The sequence below is a fragment of the Nesoenas mayeri genome, assembly GCF_963082525.1.
Source record: "Nesoenas mayeri genome assembly, chromosome: 3".
NCBI lineage: Eukaryota > Metazoa > Chordata > Aves > Columbiformes > Columbidae > Nesoenas > Nesoenas mayeri.
This window is the reverse complement of record NC_137544.1, coordinates 28,452,858-28,480,500: the sequence shown is the minus strand read 5'-3', so window position 1 is coordinate 28,480,500 and position 27,643 is coordinate 28,452,858. Positions and strand designations below refer to the sequence as shown.

Below are 27,643 nucleotides of genomic sequence, written 5' to 3'. Positions count from 1 at the left end.
CATTGCACTTACTATAGTCAGGAATAAAGCTCTAAATATGTTCCTTATTGCCCTACCATTGCACTGTCTTTTTTTTTATTTATTTATTATTATTATTTTTAATAATTTCTCTGTGTTATTAACTCTCAAGCACAGAAGAAAGCTCGAAAGTTGCAGAGCTTCCAGCTCCAATCTTGTATAAACTACCTGAATCTGTTTTGGCTCCGTTACACGCAACATTCCCGCTCTGTGAAGAAAGATGCCTTGCACTAGAATATCTAGCATAGTATGCTGGCAGGGTTGCTTTTCTAAGAGAACTAGGAGTAAAATGCTTCTATTTCCATCATTGCTTATGAAGTCTTGAAGTATCAGTTCATTCTTCCTTACATCTACCCCTGTGAATATAAATTTCAGGCAATAATATGTGGTAGAGATGGGGCCAAAAACTGGCATGAAATGTCTGATATCTTTAAACCAGTAGATTTCTGTAAACCCATGGTAGTGAAAATTTTTCATACAACTCTAAAATATTTTAATAATTGAATGACTTCTCCCATAAACTAAGAAAACAAGCAGAAATGAAAAAGATCACTCTTGTTACTTCAGGTTGTAAATATCCAGGAGGGAGTGATGCTAACGTGATAGAAATATGACTGTAGGTGAATAAATGGTAGAAAGCCCTCTAAAATCAAATATACACTCAAGTGTGTTATTCCTATTTTTCTTCTTTTTGATTCACTCTTCTTTAAAATAGAACTAACATTTCTTGGCAACCATGGAGTGCTATAGTTTATTTTTCCTTCATTCTAAGCAAAATCTTACTTCAGAGGTAAATAAATTTGGTTCATTCTTGACAGTGCCTCTAAGGAGAATTCAGAGGAGGGAAGGGAAAGAAAAAAGTAACATGATATGCTAGACCTGTAGCTTGGGGAAAGCTTCATTGTCAGTGTTCTAAAATTAACAATCACAATAGCAACTCTTGGGAAGGGTTTTAGAGAAAATAATCTGAGAAAAGCTCTCTCAGGAGAATTCTGTGAGTTGCCTCCTGGCTGCTTTCTCAAATTCTCTCTGTAGAAACATGCTTTGAGGTACATCAGGAGAAGCAATTTTCAGTAGTATTAGTGGTAAGGCAGCTGACTCATATTACATTGAACTCAGAGTCATTTGGCTTATGGAGACAATCAGTTTAACGCACCAGTGAAACCACAGTAACAACAAAGATCTATGCTGGTCCAACATAGGATCATAGAAATCACTAAGACTTCATACACAGATGCACACAGAAGTCAGTGTGGTTTTTCTTCCCGTATCAGTTTTTCAGAACCTGAAAAAAATAGAACATTTTGAAAATGTGGCATACACATTGATTGCATCATCTGCTGCATCATCACCAGCCTCCACTCTTCAGGCCAGACAGATGGCCAGATAGCAGGTAATTTCCTTTTACGTGATGCCCTCATTTTTCAGTTTTCCATAGGGAGTTCTGCATCTGAGCTTAATGTGATAGAAGTTCAAAATCTGTACCTGGTGAAATGTGTGGAACACTTTACACCAAGATGAGCTCATTAAGTGACCTGTCCAGCACCCACATGTTTGGTGTTACTTGAAGGCCCTAGTAAAGCTTCACTGTGAAAGCAGTTTGAAACGCATGATGCAAAGCTTAGAATAGTGAAACACCTAGAAGAAAGGTTTATCAGCTGAAGTGATTGACTTACAGAAGTTAATTCTAAAGCAATAAGGTGCTTGGTCATTGTTAGATAATTGTAAAAGCTTCCTCTCTGAATTCTCTATTAGGTTCACAGTAACATCCCCATATCTATTAAACTCTTTTTTCAGAAAGGAAATATATCAAAAGTTTCCGTAACTTCATAAATGAAACAAGAATTCAATAAAATATTCTACTGCCTTTTTTTTTTTTTTTTAATTTGAATCAAATTAATGTTATATATAGTGTTGTGTTAATGGGCAGTATGCAGATCTAGCGGTTCATACAAATTTTCCTGACCACACCAAAAACATTGTCATCAGATGATGCTATTTTGCATTATTTCTTAAAAATATAAATATTTTTTTTTACAGAATATGCTTAGAGTACAGGTCAGTTCATCATGAAGAAATTAATGTTATATTGCTGTTTTTCTGAGATTAGCTCCTCAGCAAGGTTCTGGCAAACTCTGAAGAGGCTTGGTCTCTGTCTTGGTTACTGTAAATAGAATTAATTCTTGAGGTAGGGAAGTAAATTGAGAACTTCAATAGTTATGTAGAAATCTCTGGAAACGCATATAGCTTTGGGGTGGGTTGAAGTTGGCTGGCTGCCACCCACTCACTCTCTCTTCTCAACAGAATAGGGGAAGAAAATTAGATGGAGAAAGTCAGGGGTCTAAATAAACACAGGGGCACCACTAGCGAACAGACTCAACTGGTGGAAAATTAAATAAATCACAAATTTAACATAGAGTAGGATGGTAAGAAAAAAAGACAAAACCTAAAATAATTTTCCCTTCCCGCTCTCTTTTTCCCTTGCCTTAACTGCACCACTTTGTTCCCAACTCCTTCACCTGCTTCTCCCTCTCCCCTGCCCCAGGTGGTGCAGGGGAAATGGGGAATGGGTGGTTGTGGTCATTCATTGTATAACCGATACTTAATGTATACATTTATTAATGAGGCAACTTTTTTTTTTTTGACATGTGTATTATGGCAATATATATATATATATATACACATATATATATATAAAATGTGTAAAATAAGAAAAAAAAAGATGCACAGAAATTGAGGCAGTTAAGTTTGAAAGATACAAGTTCTGAACGTTCAAAACTTTATAAACATCACAGCCTAACTTGAAAATAAAATAGATTTCATTTTTCAAAGTAATGTTAGAAGTGTCAGGATTTTGGCTTGCTCTTGTATTTCTTGAGAAATAATAATTTCAGTTGAATAAAATAATATTTGTCTTTTTTATATTTTCTGTGAATAATCTTACTTAGAAGGGCAAAAATGATGCATTGGCTTCCAGTAAATTGGAACTTATGATCCAAAAGGTTGGCTGTTAGAGACTGAAGTATGATAACGGATGCAAGTTTATTTGGCACTACAGATTAATTTTCCCAATGAATTTTCAAAGCTTTAAGAAAACGTGTTGTAATCATATGTATATTTAAAATGAATCAGTGATCTTCCTCATTTTTTCTTGCTTTTCCTCATTTTTTCTTTGAAATTAAAGAGATTCTGAAGAAGTTTGTTGTGTCAATACTGCTCATGAAGGTCATGCCTCAGTAGTGCTAAGTTAAGGGTGATATATTTCATAGGAAGTTTCTCTAATAATCCTGAAGGTGGTTGAATTATCTAGTCTTCCTTGCTCTTCCTTTTTTCTTTCCAAGCTGGCATATGAGCATCGATGAAATGAGTGATAAGGTCCATGTTTGATCGATTTTTCACATTTTTTAATTTAGAAAGTAAAACTTTCTATCGCATTTGAAGTAGAGAATTATGGTAGAGATAATAGAGGTCTGATTCCAGTGGAAGTTAAAACCGAAAATGTTGCCTCGCAAATGTCAAGGCACCTTGTGGTCCAAGATGATTAAACCTAAACTGTTTGCTATATGAATCCCATGGTGCTGCTATATCTCAGTTTCCATGACATTTAGCCAGTGACTTTTCATAGCTTATTAATAATGTATAGCAATCCCAGTGTAAATACGCAGTGACAGAGCTAGCCTGTTACAGTAGAGCAGTTAGCTAGATTTATTTTGAACAGAAAATGCAGATTTGAAAAAGTCATGACAAATGTCAAAAAAAAGCATTGCACATTTACAAAACCATTTTAGCCAAGACAGTTGGTCAGGAGAGGTGCTTTTCACATTGATCTATTATTCTGTCCAAAGTCGTAATTACCTAAGTGAGAAGTATAAACAAAGCATTGCCCCACTCATCAAGGTTAACACTCATGAAGAAACATTGATATCCCAAAGAATTTCATAATAAGGACTGGTCCATAAATTTCATTGATTTTATCAGGCTGAATGAGTCACATAGGCAGGTAAAGGTTACATCGTAAATGCTCTGTTACCAGTACAATTGCTGTTATTCGTTGCTCCCAGATCAACTTAATAATCTTCTGTGTTGTAGAAAACATGTTTGTTTTGTTTTTTTTTTTCTGAAACTTATATCTCACAGATATACAAATTATTCATAAGCTGTAAAAGGTCACAAGGCAGATGAAGAAAGAGAGGGAGAAAGAAGGAAAAGGGTACAGATAAAAAATAGACTCAAAAGATGAGTTACAAAACAGACTCAAAGAGCAATGAGTTACAACAAGACATGAATTAGAGTTGAAGGGAAAAAATTGGCTGACATTTTGGTTCTTACACATTTTCTCTGAGGATGAAAATTTACTCACATAGAAGAAATTTTACTATGACTGCAGCTATAATTGTCACAGATCAAAATCCTTAATTTGATTCTCTTAAGCGATTATTAATCAGTCACTTTGCAGTTGATTTAAATGTAGTATTTGGTGTAGTAGAAATGCATGCATGCCAGTAACCCTCAAAATGCAGAATTGTCTTGAACAAAAAAAAAAAAGTTTTGACAACAGGTATCACTGCTACTTTTTTTATAGGAGTTTTACATAGGACATCTTGGGATTTTATTAAAAATTTCATCTAGGAGTTGAAGTCTCTTGTTGATTTACTCATTCTTTATATGGAAATGTGTTGGAAATAATACAGATATTTTGGCAAGCCCAAAATTGTCATTACAAAACTCCAATTAGGCTTGAATAACTCCACATCTGTCTAAAATATTTAAACAAGTCTATGAAGTTCCCTTACCCCTTCTCCGATTGATCTTTCCAATACTTATACAAATATGGAATTTCTAATTTGTGTAGAAGCAGCTGTACGTCTTTTTTTTTGTTTAAATAACCGGAAAGATAAAAAAAAAAAAAAACAAACCAAACAAAACAAAACACATACAACCAAACTTAGGTACTTATGTGATAAGCTAGTAAAATAACTTAAGTGTCTTATTTAGCATAGTTTTCAGGAGCAGAGCAACTTTCAGGTTGTTACAGATTTTTCTGCCATTAGTGTTTTGATCAGTAATCATGAAACAAGAGACTTTCTAGACAGAGTTCATACTGAAGTGTGAGGAACTCGTAAAATAAACAGATATTCAAAGGGATTTTGCCTGAGCTGTGTTCTGATTCATTAATACGTTCCTCTGCTGCTGTTTTAGCTTTAATCTCAAAAAAAGATTGTTGCTTTGATGTGGAAACATGAATGTTCTCAGGTTCACTCTGACAAGCTCTGGACTAATTGAAAAATAACCATTTTCTCAGTGTGAATTCTGTGAATTCTTTAGAAGAAGTATTTCTATCTTATTATTGATTAATAAATCATAATGTACAACCTTAATTATTTTATTAGATACAATGAAGAGCAGGACTGCAGACGTGGGATCAGTCTCACATGTGCAGCAGCTCCTGCATTAGATTGTTCAATGTTATATATAGAGCACGTATTTTTCTTGTTACTAACAATTAGCCCATTTCTGACCCACGGTATAGCCAGCCTTGGGGGAGGATGTCTGCAACACTGTGGGACAGGGCTGCTTAAATCATGTAGAGGCATTTTATCTGATCTTTGATTGATAAAATATCAATAATGGTACAATTTCCTGTAGTTCTGTAAATCTGTCAATTTTCTAGTAATAAATGCTTAAATTGTGGTTTAAGGTTACTGTATCTGTGAACATTTCTTAGGGCCTTATTCATCTTTTCTAAACAGGTCAGCAAAGTGCATATAGACAACACCCTATTAACTCTGCTGTCTTTCTGTATCTATACAACTCTCTCAGTTCTTCTTCATATTAATGTCAGCCCCTTAGACAGCCAAACTCATCCTCAATGAATGATCTTTCTTTTTGCCTGAACTGTTCAACTAGGCCAGCTTCAGGCTTGCCAATTGCTTTTATACTGAGTCCATTACAGGCCCATTCTCCAGCCCCTTTCCTGCCTGTTCTCTAATTATGTATAATGCCTCACTCAGTTTAAATGTCCAAGCTGCTTTTGGCAAAAGGCCTTCAGTGCATAAGTATTCTCTCTACTGTTACTGACTCAAAGTACCACAAAGCCCTGTGAGGCAAGGACAAAGAGCAGCTTCTATCACCCATAGTGGATTGTAATGAAAACCATAGTGAAAATCATCTTAATAAAGCTAGAATGCTGGATGTAACAAAATAAATTTTCCCAACATAACTCTGCTATTCATGACCCAGGCAGCAGTGGTTTCTATGACTGAATCTTCCAAGATATTTGTGACCACTTGTGATAGCAGATATGAGTGAAACCTACAAACCTTTGATTTTTTTGCCAACTAGCTCTCTGAGAAAAACAATGTTCAGTGTCACCAATGCCTAGCATGACAGTCTCTGTTTTCTCAGCACTTTGGGGGATGGTGAGAGTGAAATAATCACGTTATGGATAACTAATGAACTTCTCGAACTGTACATCTCACTGGAAGCTGAATTTGAAAACTCAGTTGTGACAGAAACGTGACTTCTTTAGAAGAATAGAGCTGGAAATATCTCTACTTTATCAGTCCCAACACTCTCCAGAGATGCAGGGGTTTAGACAAGAAAGAGGAAGCTTAAGATGGACTAACCCTAGCTATTGGAGAGACTGGAGGCTGACATGGAGGACCAGAAAATTGCTCTTTTACAAGAACAGACAGTCTTTGTCCCAGAGCTGTTGCTATTTAGACTTTTAGATGAAAAGGGTATTAAAAATAGTCATATCCCTAATGCAGCATCATTAGAGCACCAGCTATCTTTACCTCCAGTTGAGCAGTGCCATGACAACTTCATCCTGAAAGGGGAAGGCCTCACACTTCTATCCTTGCTATTTCTTGATAACTCTTTGTCCTGAAAATATTATTTAAAAAACTCACACTTTAATTTTTAAACTTTCCTTCCCTTCTCTTCTTATATTGAGTGAAATAATTCTTGACCAACAAGTTCATCTTATTTATCTTTAATGTGTACATTTTAGCCAATAGCCCAAAGGGCAACCATGAGGAGGAAGCACCTTCAAACTGATGGGGACTTTTCTCCTGATTTAGGAATTTTGGCTGGGAAGTGCCTAAGATGTTATAGTTACACTTCAGAATCATTCTGACTCACAGGTTTCCTAGGTGGCTTGGGATGAATTTTACAAGATGGGTGGTGAAACTGTCTACTGATTCTAAATCTGTGTACATGTTTCGCAGGCAGTTTAGACACTGCGAGGCAGGTACACCTCTTCCTTTCATTTCTGTTCTTCGTTGTACTACTTAATAATGGTGCTATTGAAACAGCATTTGTCATAACCAAGGCAGATGCCCATTTATTTTCCTATGGGACCTTCAAGGTATTCTTAACAAGTTCCTGCATTCATTGTAGAAGACACAATTTCCATTCCAGCTGAGATTAATGAATGAGGAAAGATTTCAAAATTGAAAGTTTGCAAATATCATTTCATCACAATTTGCAGTTAATGTCAACATGCAGGTTGAAAACTGCAAAGAATTGGCTCATACAGATGCATAGGAGGTTTAACAGTGACTAGGTGACCATGTTTTTCTGGAAGAAGGAAATTAACTCTCATGTTCTACACCACACGGATTCTCAGCTAAGCATTTTGCTAAGACACTTATTCCCATTTCTGTTCTTTACTGCATTGTAGAAATACTAAAGTTATATTCTTCTGTTTCAAATCCATGCAATTCAATAGAATCTTTTCAGTCTTTTGTTCAGTATTGCATTGCATATGCCCAAATTAAGATGATCACTCCTGATAATGATTGATATAAAAGTAAAACTGAAAGGGACTATATTTACAGCGTGTAATCTCAGTATTTTATATGAGAGAAAAAAAGCTGTAGAGAATAATAGAAAAGAGAAAGACCTTTGTCATCATCTATGTAAACTGGTCATAATTAAATTGTGAATGCATTTATCTTACAGAAAATGAAAAGGTTTTTTTTGCTGCTTTCAGTACCAAACTATTGATCTTGTGCTGATACCTTTGAAACTTTAAAAGCTCAGACTTCACAATGTGTTAGCTTTCTTTATTAGATAAGCTCTGAAAGTTATTTGCTGCTAAACCTATGAATGCATTTACTTATAAAGTCATAAATTTTATTTTAATAAATAGTAATCACTGTACAAGATTTGCTGTGGTCATATCTTGATATGAAAGCTATCTGAACCCCCCTGGTTTTCATTTGCAGAATATACAAATGTGTTCCAGAGTATGTGAGTTAAGTTTAATATTATTTATAGCATAAGAACTGTGTTCTGTATCTACTTAAAATTTCTAATATGAGTTTTATGTAAATTATATTGTTTCTGTGTCTCCTAAAAAGAAATGACAGAAGGGAGGGAAGGATGTAGATAGGCAGAAGAGAAACATAAATTTATGAAAAAAGGAATATGGGTGAAGGTAAGAATGTAGGAAAAATAAGAAATTATGGAATTCCTTCTCATACCTTAACAAGTGTTAACTTCATTAACACTCTTAACAAAGCATACAATTTATTGCAACTTTGGGAAATTTGAGAAAGCTGCTGAGATAAAGGTGTTTTTTTATGACTTACAAATGCCAGCAACTTGCTTACTGCTAGTTGTTTCATAATTGCTCAGAATCGTTTAGTTGATGGAGTGCCTGCCTCTGCAGTCATGAAGCATCTTTTATATCTAATTATGCTATCTGAACACAACCAAACTGAACACTGCGATATTGTAGCATTTAGAAAAAATAAACCACAACAGTATGTGAAATACTTGCAACATTATTAAATATTCTTTAAGTTGAATGACTGTCTGACTTAGGAAAAAGAGTGCCTTATGCAAATTGACATATTTGGGATGTGATTTACTGAATATGTAAGTGCTTTAATGGCTTTATGTTTTCCACCAAACATACCAATTTTTAAGACAATGTAATATTTTTTATATATTTTTTTTGTTGGTGGTGACACCATCACTCTGTATAATATTACACAATAAATATTTGGAAAGTTTTCAGTATAAAACAAATTATTTTACCAAACCTTTATACATATAAATATATATAAATATACTTAATGTTACAGCTTTATTTTTCTACTTTAGTGTCTATAGTTTATAGTTTGTGTCTCTGAAGTCTCAAGCCTGGCTGAGTAGAAAATCATCCAAAGCTCGTCCAAGCTGTAGGTCACCCTGTAGGTCATCCAAGAAGCTGATTCCATTCTATTGATTATTTCCATCAGAGTTATATCAACCTGCTCCACTGGTCACTCTTGCTCCACTTAGTTATGACCACAATAACTCTGTAAACTGCTTCTGGCTTTACTGGTTTCTACTCTTTAGCAAGTATACATGCCACATGTAAAACTGTACCTACTTGAAGCGGCTCACAGGAAATTCCTTAAAAAGATTTTGTAAGCTTTTCCTCAGTTTTTGAGTTTTGCAGATAAAAGTAAATTCTGTCCATCTTATCTACACATGGGTATAGTTATTCTGTTCAGAATTTTTACGTAATTAATGTATAATTCTTCTAGTTTATGTTGTAATCACTCTTTTTTTAAAGGTAAAGAGAGTTTAAAGTATCACAGTATTCCCTGTGAATAGTTGCCCTTTTATTTTTTTTTCAATAGAATATTCTTTCCATTATTTTATAGGCATTCATCCTTCTGGTCCTCCTTCCCACATCTGGGAGAAGTCACTCCTTTAATTTTTTTTTTTTTTTTAATATGATATAAAGCCAGTGGAAAGACAAAGATATCGGTGGAAAATTGTTTAAGCTTTCAGTAAACAGCATCATCCTTTGCACCCTTTATTCCAGTAAGCACAGTAGAATCCTAGGTTTATTACAGTAACGTATGTGAAGTTAGGTGGCATTAATCCAGTTCTAAACCCTAGGCTTTGACACTTGTCAGTAAGATGAAAGGACAAACTGTACCTTCTCAGTATATTTTGCTTGAGGTTTTGTTGCCAAAGAGCTATTCAGGTGCCTTTAGGGCTCACTCATTAATCCTTATCCACATTCTTTTGCATGTTATAATTAGATATTTGAAAAAGAGTACTGTGTGTGTCACTTTATACTTTGTCCAAGCAACGTGCCATCACTGTCATCTGTAGCTGATGTAGACTTGGCTTGGTAGATTCCAAATTCCCATTACTCAGAGTGGATTCCTTGTAAGATTAAATATATATGTTCTAACAGTCAAGGCAGAAATAAACCAAAACAAAATTACAAATACAGACTGTAATGATCCTTCAAGAAGTGTTACATGTGCCTGTTCTGTGGTCTATCATTCTTCCCTTTTTGCTTCAGGATCTGGAAAGTTAAGACAGACACCGCAAAACACTTAATTTCAATGATATGTTTTGTATTCATACAATCTAGTACCTTGAGAAATATGTGATGTGACTATTCTAATTTACTCAAAGGTAATTTGTTAATGTACTCATCTTCTTTTAAGTGGGGCATAATGTTTTATCCTCTTCATTAGAGCCAAGACAACATGCAAGATGTGCACCACCTGGTTGCTAACAGGAGTTTTTGAATACACTGTCTCATGTAAATTATATCTGTGTACAAAACATCTTTAGAAAGTAGATGTTGTAAATATGTAAATATGTTGTAAATATGGCCCTGTTCTGCAGAACATATATGAGGATGTCTGTAAAGCTGTGCAGGTGTGTACAAGGATGTGTCTCAACGATGAGATAAGTAAGATTTTTGAGCTTCATTAGAGGTCTTGTTAATCTGTTTGAGTCAGGTGTATAGTTACATGTTGAAGTCATACCAAAGTATTTTGGTATTAATGATGAGAAAAAAAAAAAAAAAGAAATAATTTTTTCAGCATGACTAATATTTGAAAACTAGAATGATAAAGCATGGTTCCCGAAGTTTAGCTTTTATGCTATAGTTACATTTAATGGTTCAACATTTCTTAACAAGCAGTTTTCCATGCATAGACTGCAGTTACTTAGCTAAACAGTCTCCCATTAAGAAGGGTACTCGCCTTGCTAGAATCAGGAAACTGAATTGAAAATGTTAGGTTTGATTATGATCTGGATGTGAAATTCGTGATTGAGTTTTGACATCATAAATCCCCTAAAAGATCACCATGGATTACTGTGTGAAACTTAAAAGAGTTAGAGTAGAATACTTCTTAAAACAAAGAAATAAATGAGATTGTGTGCTGTTAATGCTCATAATTTATATTAATTGTATCCACACTGCTGTTAATGCACATATTTTATACAAATTGTTTCCACACAAAGTGTATTTTATACAATGGTTATGTGTAGTATAACACTTTGGAATATTGTTTGCTTCAGGTGTCTCGCTGGATTTTCTGGACAGTTCTGTGAAATAGAACTTAATGAGTGTAATTCATCACCCTGTCTACATGGCTCAACCTGTGAAGATCATATAAATGGATACACTTGTAAATGTCAACAAGGTAACTGACATCGGACAGAACAATCTTACACAATTATACTTTTTAAATTATCAGTGTCGCTATTGAGAAAATTGGTGAATTATATCAAGCTCTTTATTTGTATATAATCTACAAGGTACAAAACTACTATCTCTTTGACAAGCACTTTAAATGAAATCTAAAGAGAATTAACTACTCTAATAAGCATGTTAGAATGACCTAAAACTAAAACCAGTGCATTGAGTCTGAGGAATTATCTGGAGCTAGGTTTATTTTGTATGTTCTTTACGAATGTAACTTACCGACCAAGCAGTAGAACAGGCAATGTGTAGCAACTAGATAATTTAACCAGTTACAAAATAAGACTGCCTGAAAAGAAATTCAGAACATTTTAACCAACATTTATTATTGTTATTGTTGTTGTCACACAAACCCATGCTTAGGCCTTCTGGCAGGGATTAAATTTTCTGTAAAATTATAAACAGAATGAAAATAAGCACTTTCTAAAAAAAAGTGGGAGCTGTTTTCTTTTGCTAACTTAGATTGCTTTCAAAGGTCTTGAGAATTAGGAAAGTATAAGGAGTTTAGTATTTATACAAAAGCAAAGGTCACAATCAGCTTGCCTTGTCACAAAATCACAAATTTAATCTGTTCAGGACTACTCAGTGTCTCCCATCACGTCTATTAACAAAGAGCCTGTTGTCAAAATAAGCAGGGTATAAATAAATGCCTTGGAGCATTCTGCTCCATAATTCAGTTACTCTTAATTTAAGAATTATACTGGTACTTACCTCCTGAAACTTTAATTTTTCCATTTAAGTCTATTATTTCCTATTGCACCAACCTGCACTGCTAAATACTTTCTTTGATGGTATTTGTCCAAGATTTCTTAGTGATTATTTTAGAAATTGGTTAGATATATTCTTGAAGATAAATATTCTCTTCACCCATGATATCTTCATGCAAATAAATTCAATATCAATAAAATCAGATTTTATTTCACATATTTTTTTTTTAATTCTGAAGTGCCCCTACTGCAATTGGCAAAACTATATGTGACAGATTTTATTTTTTAAGTATACGAGATAGTGAAGCAAGAGCGTGTGTGTATGTTTGTGTGTGTGTGTAGTGAGAGTCAATATGGACAGTTTGCTCATGTGTTTAATCAGTACTGAGGAATGACACTCTAAGACAGAAGACTTAAATGGAAGTATCTTTGTCTTAATTTTAGGACTAACTTGCTGACAGATTAATATCTTTATAGCAACTTTTTTTTAAATGTCTAAGATACACTCAGTAATGCAGGAAGACATTATAGTCTTGATGTATGAACCACTGAGTGAAAAATTTCTGGACTTCGCCATACAGAGGGTCAGAATTCATGATCATAACAGTTCCTTCTGATCTTAAAAGCCTGAGTCATGACCTATCTTCAGAACTGTTTATCTTTTTTCCTCTCAGTGCAGTTGCACAATTAAATTCTACCTGGATAAAACCGTGTGTCCCATCACTCTAGCTGGTACTGCATATGGCTATATATTATTTTACCGATACAGATGACTTTAAAATGTAAAATATATATATATATATATTTGCCATTTCAGTGATTCACACAGAATACATTGTCAAGTTCAAAATTTTTCTCCTTATTTTTAAAGCTAGTAATACTTTCAATATATTTGAATATAGACATTTTAAAATTGCTTGCCTGCCAAGGACTGTAACTGCTATCTGTATGCAACTGTACATGGAAATGCTTGATATAAGTAGAAGAAGCTTCTTGGGGGCCTTGGAACTCATTCCTGCTGCCAACATGATTTAAACACCTCCAAACCCAAGAATAAAATACCCTTCTTTTACACTTCTTTCAATAATAACATTCATTAGTAGGGATGAAAGATCTCTACATGTTTTCTTTACTAGGAAAAGACACAGTGAAAGAGACACATGTCAGGTATGTGTATCATGGTTACATACGTTGGTATTTTTTCGATAATGTGGTATTTTCAAGTGTCATTTGAGTTACATGGCTTCTGAAACATCTGAAGGAAGGTTACAACTCAGAAAGGGAGTGGATTTGGAGAAGCAAGGGAACCATTGGGAAAAACAGCTTTTTGGAAAGTTGCAGAATGAAGGAAGAGATTGGAAGCTAAAGAAAAAAATACCTTCTAGAGACAAAAAGTAGAAAATCTTGGAAAAAATCTGCTTTTGTTGCAGGCTAGTACTGTTCACCTATGATAGGTCTTGGATTTCTCTGCTAAGCTTCACCTATAGGAATGTGAAGATGGGACTGACTATATTTGGATCTGTAAAGACAACTATGGCAAGAACTTTCCACGAGGCAGAAAGTCTGAGATATCCAGCAACAGATCCACAGTTGGAATTTAATGAAATGGAAAAGGGATAGTGGCAAGACAGAAGGAGGAAGAGGGCAGATGATTGCAGCTTTCCAAAAACCTCCAGAGAACAAAATGAAGCATGTGGTGACAACATGTGATACCAGAAAGGGGTATTGATTTAGCTCTGAGAAATCTATTTTGTAATGGATCATGAATTTTGTCAGCTAGTGTCCCAGTAGCAGTCACCATACTCTTAGAATAATAGATGCATGTTCAGGATCTGTGGCTGCAGCTGCAGGCTGTTCAGGTGCAGAAGCAGCACAGAGAGATGTAAACTGTATTCTAATAGCATCTCATCTCAAAAAGCAACAACAGCAGCAGTTAGAACTAATAGCGACCTCACAGCTGAAGCCTTCAGCTGGGGCAAACTGCACTTCTATCAGGGCAGATAAACCAGGACTGGAATGTAACTGTTCGATGCACGCTCTGAGGCAAATACAGGATGAGGGCAACTAGATTTGCATCAATCAAGGACTGGTTTTGTTGTTGTTGTTTTGTTTTGGTTGGTTGGTTGTTTTGGGGGGGTTTTGTGTGTGTTTGTTTGTTTTGTGGGTTTGTGGGTCTTTTTAGGCTACGGGGTTTTATTTGTTTAGAAACGGGAAAATTTAATTGAAGAAATAACAAATCTGTAATGGGTGGTGGGAATATCATGACAGAAGATCTGGTGGTCTTCAATAACTGGGCATATTTTACAAAATTGTAGGTTTATTTTGTTTAACTGCAAATATTTTCATATATCTAAATGCCCAGCTTTCCTTCCCCAGTGTGGCAATAATACACAAATTCAATGAATGGGATAAAGGTCAAAATTTAAGATAGACAATTCCATACTCTTTCAGTTCAAATTTTGAAAAAAAAAATGGCTTTTGTTGCACTATCCAGATCTGGAACGAGATAAGTTTCAGGGAGTGTTTTACCCTTGCTAATTCTTAGCCACAAGAAAGGTCACAGTACAGATAATTCTGTAGGTGAAGGGCAACCCATCAAGTTAGTTAATTCAGTAAAGAAATAATATATTCAGGTTTTACTCTTGTTTGCTTACTTATGTCTTTACAGAAATAGAAATCAGCAAATATCAGCTTTTCTTATACATGTTCATTGGAGTATAATTGTAAAGTCCTTTTAGTTTGGATTGTGTTTGTTTGTTGTTAAACCATTTTCTTTTTGATGCTTTGAGAAAATACAGCACAAAACAGTTCATACACATCCTATACTATATATTTGTGTGTGTGAGGTTTGATTATAGTTACCCATAGCTTTTTTTTGATTGACACTCAATGAATTGATTTAGATTTTAATGGGTCTCTGGGTTTTTGTTTGTTTGTTTGTTTGTTTTTATTCCTGACAGGATGGGAAGGCCTCCATTGTGAGCTGGATGTTGATGAGTGCATATCTAACCCCTGCATACATGGCATCTGTGTTCAGAAGGATCCCAGCTTTGGTTATTCCTGTTTTTGCAAACCAGGATTTGTGGTGAGATGCTGACATTCTTTTGTGTCTTTCCCTTAACCTGACTATTCACTGTTGCACAGAAAATACTGGAAGTAATCCCTTTTCTTTGTAACCCCACTCAGACAAAACCTGGCCTTTCTGAAAAATACAATATTTTAGTAACCATCCTTTTTATTTTGTTTGTTTGTTTTACTAAAAGGAACTCTAGTATTCCAGAGGAATAGTTACCTAATATACACAAAAAGTGGAAAAGTGTGAGTGTATATAATGGCTTTGTCAGTCATCAGAGTACATTAATATTTTTAAACACTAATTAATTTTTACATACCTATTAATATTTCTATTTCACATACCAATTATTATTTTTACATTCTAAGATAACTCGTACTTGAAACTATTGCACACAGACAGATATTTTGAAAACAAGTTCCCTGAAACTAAATTAAACAGTGCCTTTGAATGCTTGACCCTGTAGGCTTTGGTCCTATGTTATATTCTCTCTGTTTAACATACCAAAAGAATCCTTTGAGGGTGGATAAATACCAGTGCTGTATTCATCTAAGGTTGAAATTTCCATGTTGCCACCACCTTTCTATGCCAGTTCTTTCTGTAGCTGAAAACATACAGTTGGTAGCTATGCTTTGAGCTTTTGCTTTATTTCATCACACTTCAGGTTTAGCTTAATAGAATCATTTAATAGTTTGGGGTTAGTAAAAAGGGGAGAAAGGTGTATATTTTGGGGGTTTTTTTTAGATTTATTTTTCTTACTTCAGTATTTCTTATCTCTACAACTCCAAGCTTGAAATTATTTGAATACCTTTTCTTTATAAATTATATCAGTGATGCTTATTTTAATATATATGCAACATTTATTTGGTGTATTTATGCCTGTAAATAGAAGGAATAGGTTATTGAAAGTAAGATTAAGATATACCTTCATAGATTCTCTGCAACTAAGTCAAAAAAGAAATTAGTAACTTCTCAGATGTTAGCCAGTTTCAGGGCTTCTTTCTGCAGCAGAAAATGAGGCTCATCAGGGCCTTGACAATAACATGTTCAAGTCTAAAATACCTGAAGATTGTTTTGTTAATGGTCTTATCACAGGACATTTCTAAGTCCTTCACACAAGCCTCCACTAAACATTCAGAGGGGAACTTCCAGTTCAAATCAAACTTCATACCAAGTGGTCCATCATTAGTAGTAAATGAGGACCAGGCTGTCTTCTTTGTGTGGTGCAAACATGGCATCAAATAATGGAAGCCTTTATAGGTTACCTTTACAGGTACCTGAAACTAGCATATTTTCAAGAAGTTTACATCCACTCCCAGAATAAGAGGTTATGAGTTCCCTGAACCTGCATCCATATTTTCCACAATCCAAAGTGTGGAGAAAGGATTCAATGTAGCCTTGTTAACCTCAATATAACCATAAGTTTTTCCTAGACTCAGAGGGCTCATATCTGAATGCAGCAGTGGCAAGGCATCCTTTTTTTTGTTTGATTGGTTCATTGTGTTTTTTGGTTGATAGGTTTTAGTTTTTTGTTTGTTTTGTTTTTCTTTTTTCTTGTTCTTTTGGTGTGGGTTTTTTGTTTGTTTTGGTTTGTTTGGGGATTTTTTATTGTTGTTACTTCTATTGTTTCAGGCTAGGTCTCACTCCTGGTGTTAATTAAAACGAGAAAAAGTAGAATACCACCGCATTCTGGATTTAGAGACTTCCAGTTCCACCAGCTTCTTCATTGTTGGTCTCCTATTTGCTTACAATGCAGAGTCATCATTCTGAGAGCAGTAGATCATTTATGTAAGATACCCCTATAGAAGTGGACACACAAAGGATTGCGTGGAGGCAGAAGTTTTCTCTAAATTAAGAAAACTTTTCTCAGATTCCTCTAGGGAATAACAGAAGAAAGGTAAAGGTCAATTTGAATGCGATAGTAGATTCATATCTCGCTTTTACTAGGAAGGCCAGAACTGGATGCAGAATCCCAGGTGTGGCCTCACCACTGGTGAGTAAATGTGAGGGCTCACCTCCCTCAACCTGTTAACAGTGTTTTTCCTAATGCAGCCCAGGATTTTGTTGGTCTTCTTTGCTATAAGTGCACGTTGCTGGCTCCTACAGTTTGTCATCCAGCAAGACCCCCTAGGTCCTTCTCTGCAAAGCTGCTTTCTAGTGTGTAAGCCCCAAGTATGTATTGGTGTGTGGGGTATTCCACCCCAGGTGCAAGACTTTGCATTTCCCTTTACTGAGTTTCCTGAGGTTCCTGTTGGCAGATTCCTCCAACCTCCCAAAGCCAGTATAGAAGACAGCAAACTCATCTGACATATCAACAACTCCTCTAAATTTTGTATCATGTGAAAACTTTCTAAGGGTGTGCTCTGTCCTGGTATCCATTACTAAAGAGCTTAAGTAGTATTGGATCTAGTGTGAAGCCTTGTTGTACATCATTAATGATTGGCCTCCAGCAGGGGTTCATGCTGCTGATTGCTGAACAGAGACCTTTGAGCCTGGCAATTCAGTCAGCTTTCAGTCCATTTCACTGTCCAAATATCTAGCCCATCCTTTGTCAGCCAGTCTGTGAGGACATTATGACAGAAAGTGTTGAAGGCCTCATTGAAGTTTACAGACAACATGCACTGCTCTCCCCTCATCTAACAAGCCAGTCATCTCTTCTTAGAGGCCTATTGTGTTGGTGAAGTATTATTTCCCCTTCAAAGCTTCATGCCAACTATTTCTAATCATCCCCTTGTCCTTCCTGCACCTATAAATTTCTGCCAGGTGCCGTTGCTTCATCACCTTCCCCAGAATTGGAGTTAGGCTGGCTGTTCTGTAGTTCCCTGGATCTTCCTTCTGGCCTTTCATGAAGACAGAAGTGACATGCTGTCTTCCAGTCACCAGGAATTTCTCCCAGTTGCAGTGACTATTTGCTGACATTTTTTAAAAATCTGCATTTTATCACAATAGTTAACTGACTATCCTAAGAAGGAAGAGACTAGCCCATAAGAATGAATACAGATTTTCAGTAGAGTGCTCTGTAGAGTGTACAATGGGTACTGTTGATACTTCCCCACAAACCACAGCAACTGCTTTCTTTTTGTCTTCAAAAGCAGGCTGGCATTCAAAACAAGGGCAGGTGATGATGAAGGAGGATATATCATTTGAGTGACATCGTCCGTCTTTTTATATGGAAAACAGTCAGACCCTTGTGTTAAAATAATCTCATTTTGTTCATAAAGTATTCATACTTATCCCCCATGAATAACTGTAATGGAGAAGACCAATTACACTATTTTTTTAGTGTTTATTTCTCAGAAAAATATTCTAAACACCAAATAATACCATCAGAGATGCAGCTTAATGAAATTATTTTTTCACTCAGTGCAAAATTCAGTGGTGCAAGTCAGTGCTGCACGATACTGTAGAGACCAAAAGTACAAATCAGTCCAAAAATGGGGTAGAAGGGAGGATAGGCTCATCATAATTCAAATTACTCTTCTGAATGTTAGCCTGGCTTAGGGAGTGTTTGAATTACCCACTGCCAGAAATTGTAGTGGTATATTTGGTGAATTATCAGCTGCAAACTCTGCTTGTTTTCTTCCTGCATTTTCCCTCAAGTATTCATTAATAGCTCACCAATGATGGAGCTAGATAGATATTTGACCTGTGGGGGCAGCTGTTCTATTAGTACATAGCCTCAGTGTTAACTGCACAGCATGTTGCAGAACAAGCTCTTACAGAAGAAAAAGTAACAAACCTCTGAAGTAGCTGGAATTTAATATATATTTTCTTTGGTTTTATTCCATTATTCACTGTTCCATCTTCAGTCCCTCAGATTCCACTATGCTTTGGGAAGTCCACAGTAGAGAAAGAATATGTGGAAAAAAAACCAAAACAAACCAAAGAATGTTTAACATACCTATCTTCAGTATGGAAGATAAGGCATTAGTGTCTAAACATTTCAAGATGTGTATCTGGTAGCCCCCGATGGTTTCTGGTTCCTAACTCTAAGTGTGGGGTGGAAATAATGGAGTTGCCGGAGAAATAAGTGTTCAAGGAACTTCAGCTACAGTGTATGTTAAGTAAATCTCTATTCTATGTATGTAATGTTATCTGAAGTATGGATCATAAAGTACAGATCATGAAGTTTCTCATAAATTTTGAGAAGAAAAGTATAGCCAGTGGTATATGGAATAAATGTTTACGTTTTAAATGGAAACATCTATAGACACATGCCTACTTTTAAATACAAATTTGCACCATCTGCCTGCATAGAAACTGTTAAAGCATTTACAGACACTTTCAAAGCTATCAAATTTGTCTATGACTATTTAATGTACCCTTCATGCACAGTGGAGGTTATCCACATCTGCTTTGTTTCTATGAGTCATAAAATCATAATAAAATGCTCTTCACCATTACACATAGTAGTAATAAAAATGCACTAATTTGTCACAGGGAGAGTCAGAATGAAACTTAAATTTTATAGGACTAGGAAGGATTATTAAACAGAAATCTTATTCAAACTGCTAATTTGTGCTGTGTGTGGAATTAGAAGAGAGCAAGGAAGAAATTATTTCTATCATTGTATGGAAATCCTATATATAAATTGGGCTGCTGTTCCATCATACTTTGGAATACTGGTACAGTGAGTGATTTTATAAAATTCCATGAATTTACCAGATAGGTCACTACTTGCCAAAACAAATTAAGAACTTGATTGAAAGAAGCATGAGTGTATCTAAATCATAAAAAAAAAATAAAAATAAAAAATTAACTTCTTCCATTTTAAACACTGAATAATTTAAACTATTTGTAGGAAAAGTAATTTCAGATTTTGTGTCTGCATTTCTTCCTCTTTATCTCTTGCACCTTCTATTGTTTCCTTATATTATCAATGAATTTAATAGAATTGTTAGAGATCTCAGAAAATATAAGTTGCTTAAATAGCTGGGCAGGTAGACAAGAGACTATTTAAGCATCTTGTCTGAGGGAAAGTGTGCAATGAGCACACACTTATTGAGCACTAGAGAATTTACTTGGATTTTCTTACATGTGCCCCAGTTGCTGGAGGAACTTCAGGCAGAAATTATATTGTGATAATATGTTGTCAAAGGTGCATGTCTTTCAGGGATGACACTGCATTTTTTAAATAGCTATCCAGATATTTAGGATCCTTTTAGGTTGGCTAAGTTAGCTGCATCTCCTCATGTAGCCCATTAGTTCATTACAACAGAAGTGAAAATAAAATGAACCAAGGCCAGCATATATTTATTTCACACTTCAAGAATGTATTTAATTCACATAATTGTTGCTGTAAAAGAAATGCATTATTCCTTTCCTTTTTTACGGACCACTGAATATGAACATTTTAAATTTATTACTAGGAAGGATAATTCAGGCTTCCTATGAATTGTTAGTGAGTGCCACATCCAATTTGAGAGTGCCACTACCTTTTTTTCTTTTCTAAGAATTATCTGTCATCTTAATGTATTAACAAGGTGCTGTGTGAAGATTTGGTAACAAGAGGCAACAAATACTGAGCTTCAGTGTAGAAAAAAAAGAACATTAACTTGACAATCAGAACAAACAGAGGTTTTTAGACAGCTAAATCCACTGTATAAAGTTTTCTGTATAACTACATGCTCTACTGAAGATGATTATTTTAACCACTTTGTATTACTGGTGGCAATACAGTTTTGATACTTTGCAATTACAAACCTGTGCGGAATTTATTTTTGTTTATAATTTGTAATACTAAGTCAGAGTCAATATAGTTTTGTTATAATTTAAAATATACAACTATAATATTAAATTAGTTAAGCAATATTTTCCCCATGATTAAATTTGCTTTCAAAAGTGTGGACAGCTTAATATAAGTAAACAACATTTTAGAATCAAAAGAAAGCAATAATTTGAACTAACATAGCTATGAAATGCAAATTGCCTTCATAAATGGCTTTTTTTTAAATTCTCTTTCAGGGACGAAGCTGTGAGCTTAATTACAATGATTGCCTTATACAGTCCTGCTCCACTGGGTTTCTTTGTGTTGATGGAATAAACAATATCACCTGTTTACCTACTATCCCCCAAAGCAAGAAAACTGTCACTGAAGTGGCTGAAGTGTTTCCTGCTGAGATTTTAGACAATGACCTTCCATCAGCCCAGGCTGTGTTTATGGAACTTTTGTCTAAACATACTTCTCCTGATTTTCATACAGAAGAGACGTCCCAAGGTAAGTAGAAAAAAGCCTCTGAGTAATGCATATGTCAAACTTCTTTCCTTGTTAGTGCTTTTTAAATGGTAAGAATATTCAAAATGTATTAATTTTCTTCTGAAGAGTATTTTTTCTACTTCCTATATCACCTTCTATTATTTTGATTTAATCCATCATCCTTTCTTAATTGCATTTATATATAACTGGAAAATTACTCTGTTCTCTCAAAAGAATGTTTCCCAGCATCATACGCACACAGTAACAAAACACACTTTTTCTTAACTTCATTTTCCGTTTGCTTTGCTAGAGTGTACCACTTCATGTGTCTCATATTGTGTTCAGCAATCTCTGACCCTAATGCCAATCTTCTCTTCTTCCTCGGCTAGTCAGCAGCAGAAAGATAATTTACCTTAGTCCATGGGGATTTTGTTCTTCCTTTCTTAGTTCTCATGTTTGCTGAGTGCCTCCTTTTCTGTGCATCTAGATGTTTGTTTCACTAAAAATATCTGGAACAAGCCTTTCAACATCTCTGCCATTCTAACTGCTTGTAGTGATATTTTTAGGAAACCAAAAATTGCCTATCCTATTATTGTTTAAATATTTGAAGAAAAATCAACACTAACAGAAGTGCAAAGTTTTATTTTAAAGATTGTGCCTTCTTTGTGGCCTGTTCATTGTAGTAAAGCTACTATTATACAGATTTTGTATAAGGTATCCTTTTTACAGTTATTTAGTTTCAGAATTTTTTGCTTATGTACTCTTTCAAAGTAATGACTTGTTTAAGAAATAAGCCAGGAGTCCTGTTTTATAATTTGGGTTAATGAGTTTTACTGAATGTTTGATTTCTGTACAGTTTAGTCTTTTGGGGATATAACTAAGCTTTTATTGAATTTTTAATAGATAATCTTCCTTCTTGATATTTGTAATGACACTGAATGAAATGCAGTTAGTAAATGCAGTTATATCTGTGTATCTTCCAAAAGATCATGTCAGGTATTTTGCTGCTGTTCTCAATGGATAACATTTGTAATTAATTCATTTTATATTGATTCACTTCTGTTCTGAGCAGTGCCACTTGTCCTGATGCTGGCCCTCATACAGAATATGAATAATGAGAAAGTTTGCATTTGCTCCCTTCTCGAGGTCACTAAAACTGCTCCTACATTTTTATTAAGAATATGATTTGCAGAGTTGTATTTGTCTGCTATATAATACTTTGGTAAGACTGGATGATTTTTGGTGGCCATGTAATTTACTGCAGATTCTGGCCAGGGCCAAAGTTACTAATGTTTTGATTTGCTCTTATGTGAGTTTTTTGGTTGTGGGGTTTGTTTGTTTTGTTTTTCCTTCTGATTTTTGTTTGTTTGTTTTGGTTGTTTGGTGGGTTTGGGGGGTTATTTTTGTTTGGATATGTTTGTTTGTTTGTTTGCTTGGTTTGTTGTTTGTTTGCTTTTCTACACCTTTATCCTTAAAGGTCTGAAAAAGGCAGATATTTTAAACTATGGGATATTTCTGATCACTAATTTGGCTAAACTGAGCTGTGGACTACGAGAACTAATTGCCACTGGAGAGTCTTCAATAGTATTCAAGATAGCAACCTCAACACATGTTCTCTATTCACACTTTCTTAGTTCTGCTGTTCAGGTCTTAGTGAAATACAGTCTAAAACCACACCTGTACCATATGTTGCTACTGATACTTTCATAGATTTAAGGTCAGTACCTCTTTCCCAGCATAATTATGATACAATATAGTTTATCACTAGTTCCTAAATTATGCTTTCTGCCTTCCTATAAAAGTTTCATCATTAGAGCAGCACCAGACTGTTGCTCTATCTGTCATGGACATGAGTTCAGTAATTAGTGACATACAAGGGGCTGAAATAGAATTAAATAGCAAGTCATTACTCACTATTGGTTACAGTTTACAACTGATTCTACAAGTTCAGCTTCAGTTCTCTCTAGGTTGCCTCAAAAGCATCCTGAAGAATTGTTAAGTGTCTTTTCAGCATTAGAAGAGCAGTGGCTATTACTAAGTCCTTCAATAATTTCTCATTCCCCTACTTAAAACAGATATTCCCCTATTTAAAAACAGGTATCTTTCCCTGGTTTGTTAGTGAGTCATGAAATGTAAATGCAAACATCTCTTCCTATTGAATATCTGGCTGTTTATTGCTTCATCCATCAGCCAGAGACTCACAAACATCAAATCACAGTCTGCTGATTCTTTGAGTTCAGCCAAATATGTGCAACATGTTCTATGACTGGAATAAAACTGACTCTCAGACCAAGTTCTGTATAGCAAATAGTTCTCATTTTATGAGATGTTTTGGATGAACTCAGTGATATTAACCAGCTGGTACACACTAATGGGACCTACTGCTATTACAATACTTTTGTGTATTTATTTTCCCTCATCTAGCAAAATAACATCAGTGGAGTTCACGGAACTGTCATCCTTGCTTCCCACTACAGGAAATACACACACATCTCTGACTGATAGACCTTTCTGTTCTGCCTTTTCCTTCACAAGAACCAGATATTCATTTTCCATGTTTTGATTCATATCGTCTATTATTCCTTCAAAGACTATCTCTTTATAATAATAATTTTTCATCATTGACATCCTTTAAAAAGATAAATATAGACTTGAGAAAATTATTAACTACTATTGAGTGGCTGAAAACAGAGGAAATTCAACAATTACTGGAGACAAGGCTGCAGGATCTGGTTATGGAGATCTATCAATCATAAAGTCAGGGTACTTTTTTAAACATGCAGCTGAGTAGTGTACCTCAAGAACTACTTATAACGCACATAGTAGTTCTAAGTTCAAAACATGTCTACTAATAAATGCAGGTGAGGCTCTAAAACTATTTTTGAAAACAATCTGATCAGTGTTCTTGATGTATATCTTCTTCCTACAAAAGTTTCAGGTAAAGACTTACTGAGAGATACCCTGAAAAGCTGTCATTATTCGAATCTTCTAGTGACAAGTTCTCTTCCTTTGTTTTATCTGCAGAAGCCTTGTTGGTGCAAACAGAAATTTGTAAAATCTTAGGTACAAAGCATTTATCTTTACATTCCTGTTATCTTACTTTAAGTTTTGCCTTACTAGAACATTAGCACTATTGTACTGAAACAGGAGATGAGCAGACACTACTGCTGTGCACAACAAGGAACTCCGCATGAATCTAAACACTGCCTTACCTAAACTTCACTCTATATCTGTAGCAGATTCTGTTTCTGCCCTTTATGAGTTGATGTTATATCTGTTGAGTTTCTCATTTCTATTGAGACAACTTTTTGAGTTGGTGGGCTGTTTTTATACAAAGATAAAAGTGTCTGTCAAGGTTGCCAGGTGCTCAAAAGAGATTTACTATAATCAGGCAGCAACCTGTTCAATGGATATAACACCTGCTTCTGTACCTGGCACAGATGCTTATTCTTCATGTTCTGCCACAGAGTCTACTAGATCAATATAAAAGCAGGTTGGAAGGTGGTATAATGCTGACAGTTTCCCTTCACTACAGGGAAGTTTTCAGGAGTTTATGTGTAGCTTTCGTTCATACTTACATATTATTTCAGGAAGTATCTGTATAGTTACAGTATATGAGTATGATCATTAACACTTTTGAATGTAAAATAGGTATAGAAAAAATGTATTTTTATCTCTTGAGATAATAATTTTATATATCTAGATTATCTTGTCATTTCTCTTTTGAAAATGAGACAGAGGATGGCTACCTTTTTTAAAAAAACAGTACTTTACTAAGAACATTACAGCTCTTTCAGAAATAAAGTCAGGGAATGAAAAGAACACACAAACCCCTATGAATTCTAGAATGAAATATTAGGGAATATTGATTGGATTGGACTACATTTTCATACTGTACTTTTATAAAAATACTTTCTACAAAGTGTATACCCATCAGGCCAAGGAGTGTTTTTTTTATTTTTATTGCTTTTCATGCTTTGCATGGAGATTTGTGTAGGAAGACATAGTTTTATTTCACTGATTTAAATCACACAGGAAAAAAAAAAGAGATTTAGACGATGAATGATACGTGTAAAGCTGATGAAATACAAGTAAAACTTATAGGTTTTAGGTTTGGAATAACAATTGTTTTTCTGTGAGTGCTTGTCCATGTAAATTTCATTCTCAGTGTATATACATAGGCACACAAATTAAATTCTTTCTGCCAGAAGTGTTTCCTGATACTATGCCTATACTCATGAGGTCAAGTTGTCTGAGCAAACTACTTTGGATTCCCAGCTGATCAAGATATGAAGCAATATGGAAACAAATCTTAAACTGTACACCTACTGATAACTACTGGCTCAAAAAAGTTCCCTCAGAACTAGTAAAAAAACACCCCATGTCTTAGGTTTTAACAAAATCTGTTTGTTTGTTTGTTTGTTTTTTAATCTGTAATTCTTTGATACTGTCAGAGTGAAATATATTTACACGGATTATACCATATACTTTCAAAGTGACTTCTTTGGCACCAAGTGAACTCTTTCCTGTCCATATAAATCCTTTGTATTGGCTTATACAATATCAAGATATCTAAAGGTCACCAAGATCATAGTATTGCATACCACAGTTTAGTTGACCACCACCTGCTTCCTCTTTGAAAGTGGGAGGCCCAAATATACCAAAAAGAATAGAACTGAAACATAATTTACTTTCACCTTTCCCGTAAAAGCATCAGACAGATTTATCTTCTAGTCCTTCCTCTTTAAGAGACTACCTTAGAAAACATAAAAGGGCTTTAGATGTCACTCCTTGAGTGGAACATCACTTGGGAGTTAAAGGAAACAGGTATCAGCAATTAATAACCATGATCCCAGTATCCATATGTTCAAAATACACAAACACACAAAAGTTATGAGGTACACAGAAAGAGACCTAAAAGCATTATCTTTCAATATCTTATTTTCCATGGCTGGATCTTTTTTTTTGTAGTGGAAACAACAAATGAGGAAGAACAGTGCATTCCCAAAAGTAATATTTGCCATTGTGTTCATGCATAAGCAAATCTATGCCTTGTTTAGTGGAAGAAATAGGACTATTATAAAGCCAAATGAGCAATGCTCTTGGATGAGTAAGATACTTAATACACTGGGGTATCCATGGCAGAAGAAATATGTCAAGCTGTTAAACCTGCTGTTCGCTTCTGTGCTTACTAGTCTTAGTGTATTTATTAATAACCCATATAACTAAAACTTGGGAAAGAGAGACTGATGATCTACTATTGATAACTGGCACTTTGGGGAAGATGGATACTACATACTTTTCATATATTTTATTATTGTTTTTCTCCACTGACAATGTGTTCACACATATACAGCAAGTTCTGTGAGAGTTTAAACTAGCAGGGGCCTCTAGAAAATGGCTATAAGAGGTGGGATCTGTTTAGCAGAAAAGTATATTCTTTGTTTCAGTTTCCAGGTAAATATTTCAACTGCTATACCATTGCTAATGGCAAATAATGTTTTGCAAATAAATTTATTCTGAGAAAAATACATGTTTAAAGGAAAGCTTTTATGGGACTAGAAAGAATGATCTAGGTTCTTCATCACATAGAAATGTCTGTTAGCACTCTGCAAAGTTCTGTATGCATGCTTAATATCCCTATCCATAATGTGACCATGCTCATGTTGATGTGAATATTCTCCTGATTACAATTATAATAGCAGAAGACTTTCTAAGTTTTGAAAGCTTTTCAACATGAAGATAGTCAGAGAAATTTTCTTCAGTGTTAATTTCCACAGTTATCCAAAGATCTATGAAGACATGTAATGATTCGTTCACTCGGTGCCTCTGGTCTAGATTATGGATCTCAAATGTATTCTACTACCAGCTTTAAGAAAAGTCAGTTTTTAAAAATGGAGGACTTTTGGGGGAAATCTGGTCCGCACATTGATAGACCACTTCTGTAGTAATGGTTTCCATACAGGCTATCTAGCGGCAAAAGTCAGACTAGGGAAAACATAGGCCTTCTGCTGAATGTGGCAGGGAACCTAACGACAAAGGACACAGAAAAGGCCAAGGAACTTGATGTCTTCTTTGGCTCATTCTTTACAGGTAAGACTGGCCTTTAGGAATCCCTGAGACTGGTGAGAAAT

At 35.0% G+C, this 27,643-nt stretch overlaps 1 protein-coding gene across 1 annotated transcript in view; it reads left to right on the top strand.

Moving 5' to 3' along the window:
• The window catches only part of EYS (eyes shut homolog), a gene marked incomplete at its 5' end in the record, with an annotated part of 675,648 nt that overhangs the window by 299,463 nt on the left and 348,542 nt on the right, over nt 1-27,643 (top strand). The window contains 3 exons of the mRNA XM_080341398.1: nt 11,350-11,474; nt 15,201-15,325; nt 21,278-21,530. Coding sequence (XP_080197524.1) covers nt 11,350-11,474; nt 15,201-15,325; nt 21,278-21,530 — 503 coding nt within the window. The remainder of the gene's footprint in view (nt 1-11,349; nt 11,475-15,200; nt 15,326-21,277; nt 21,531-27,643) is intronic.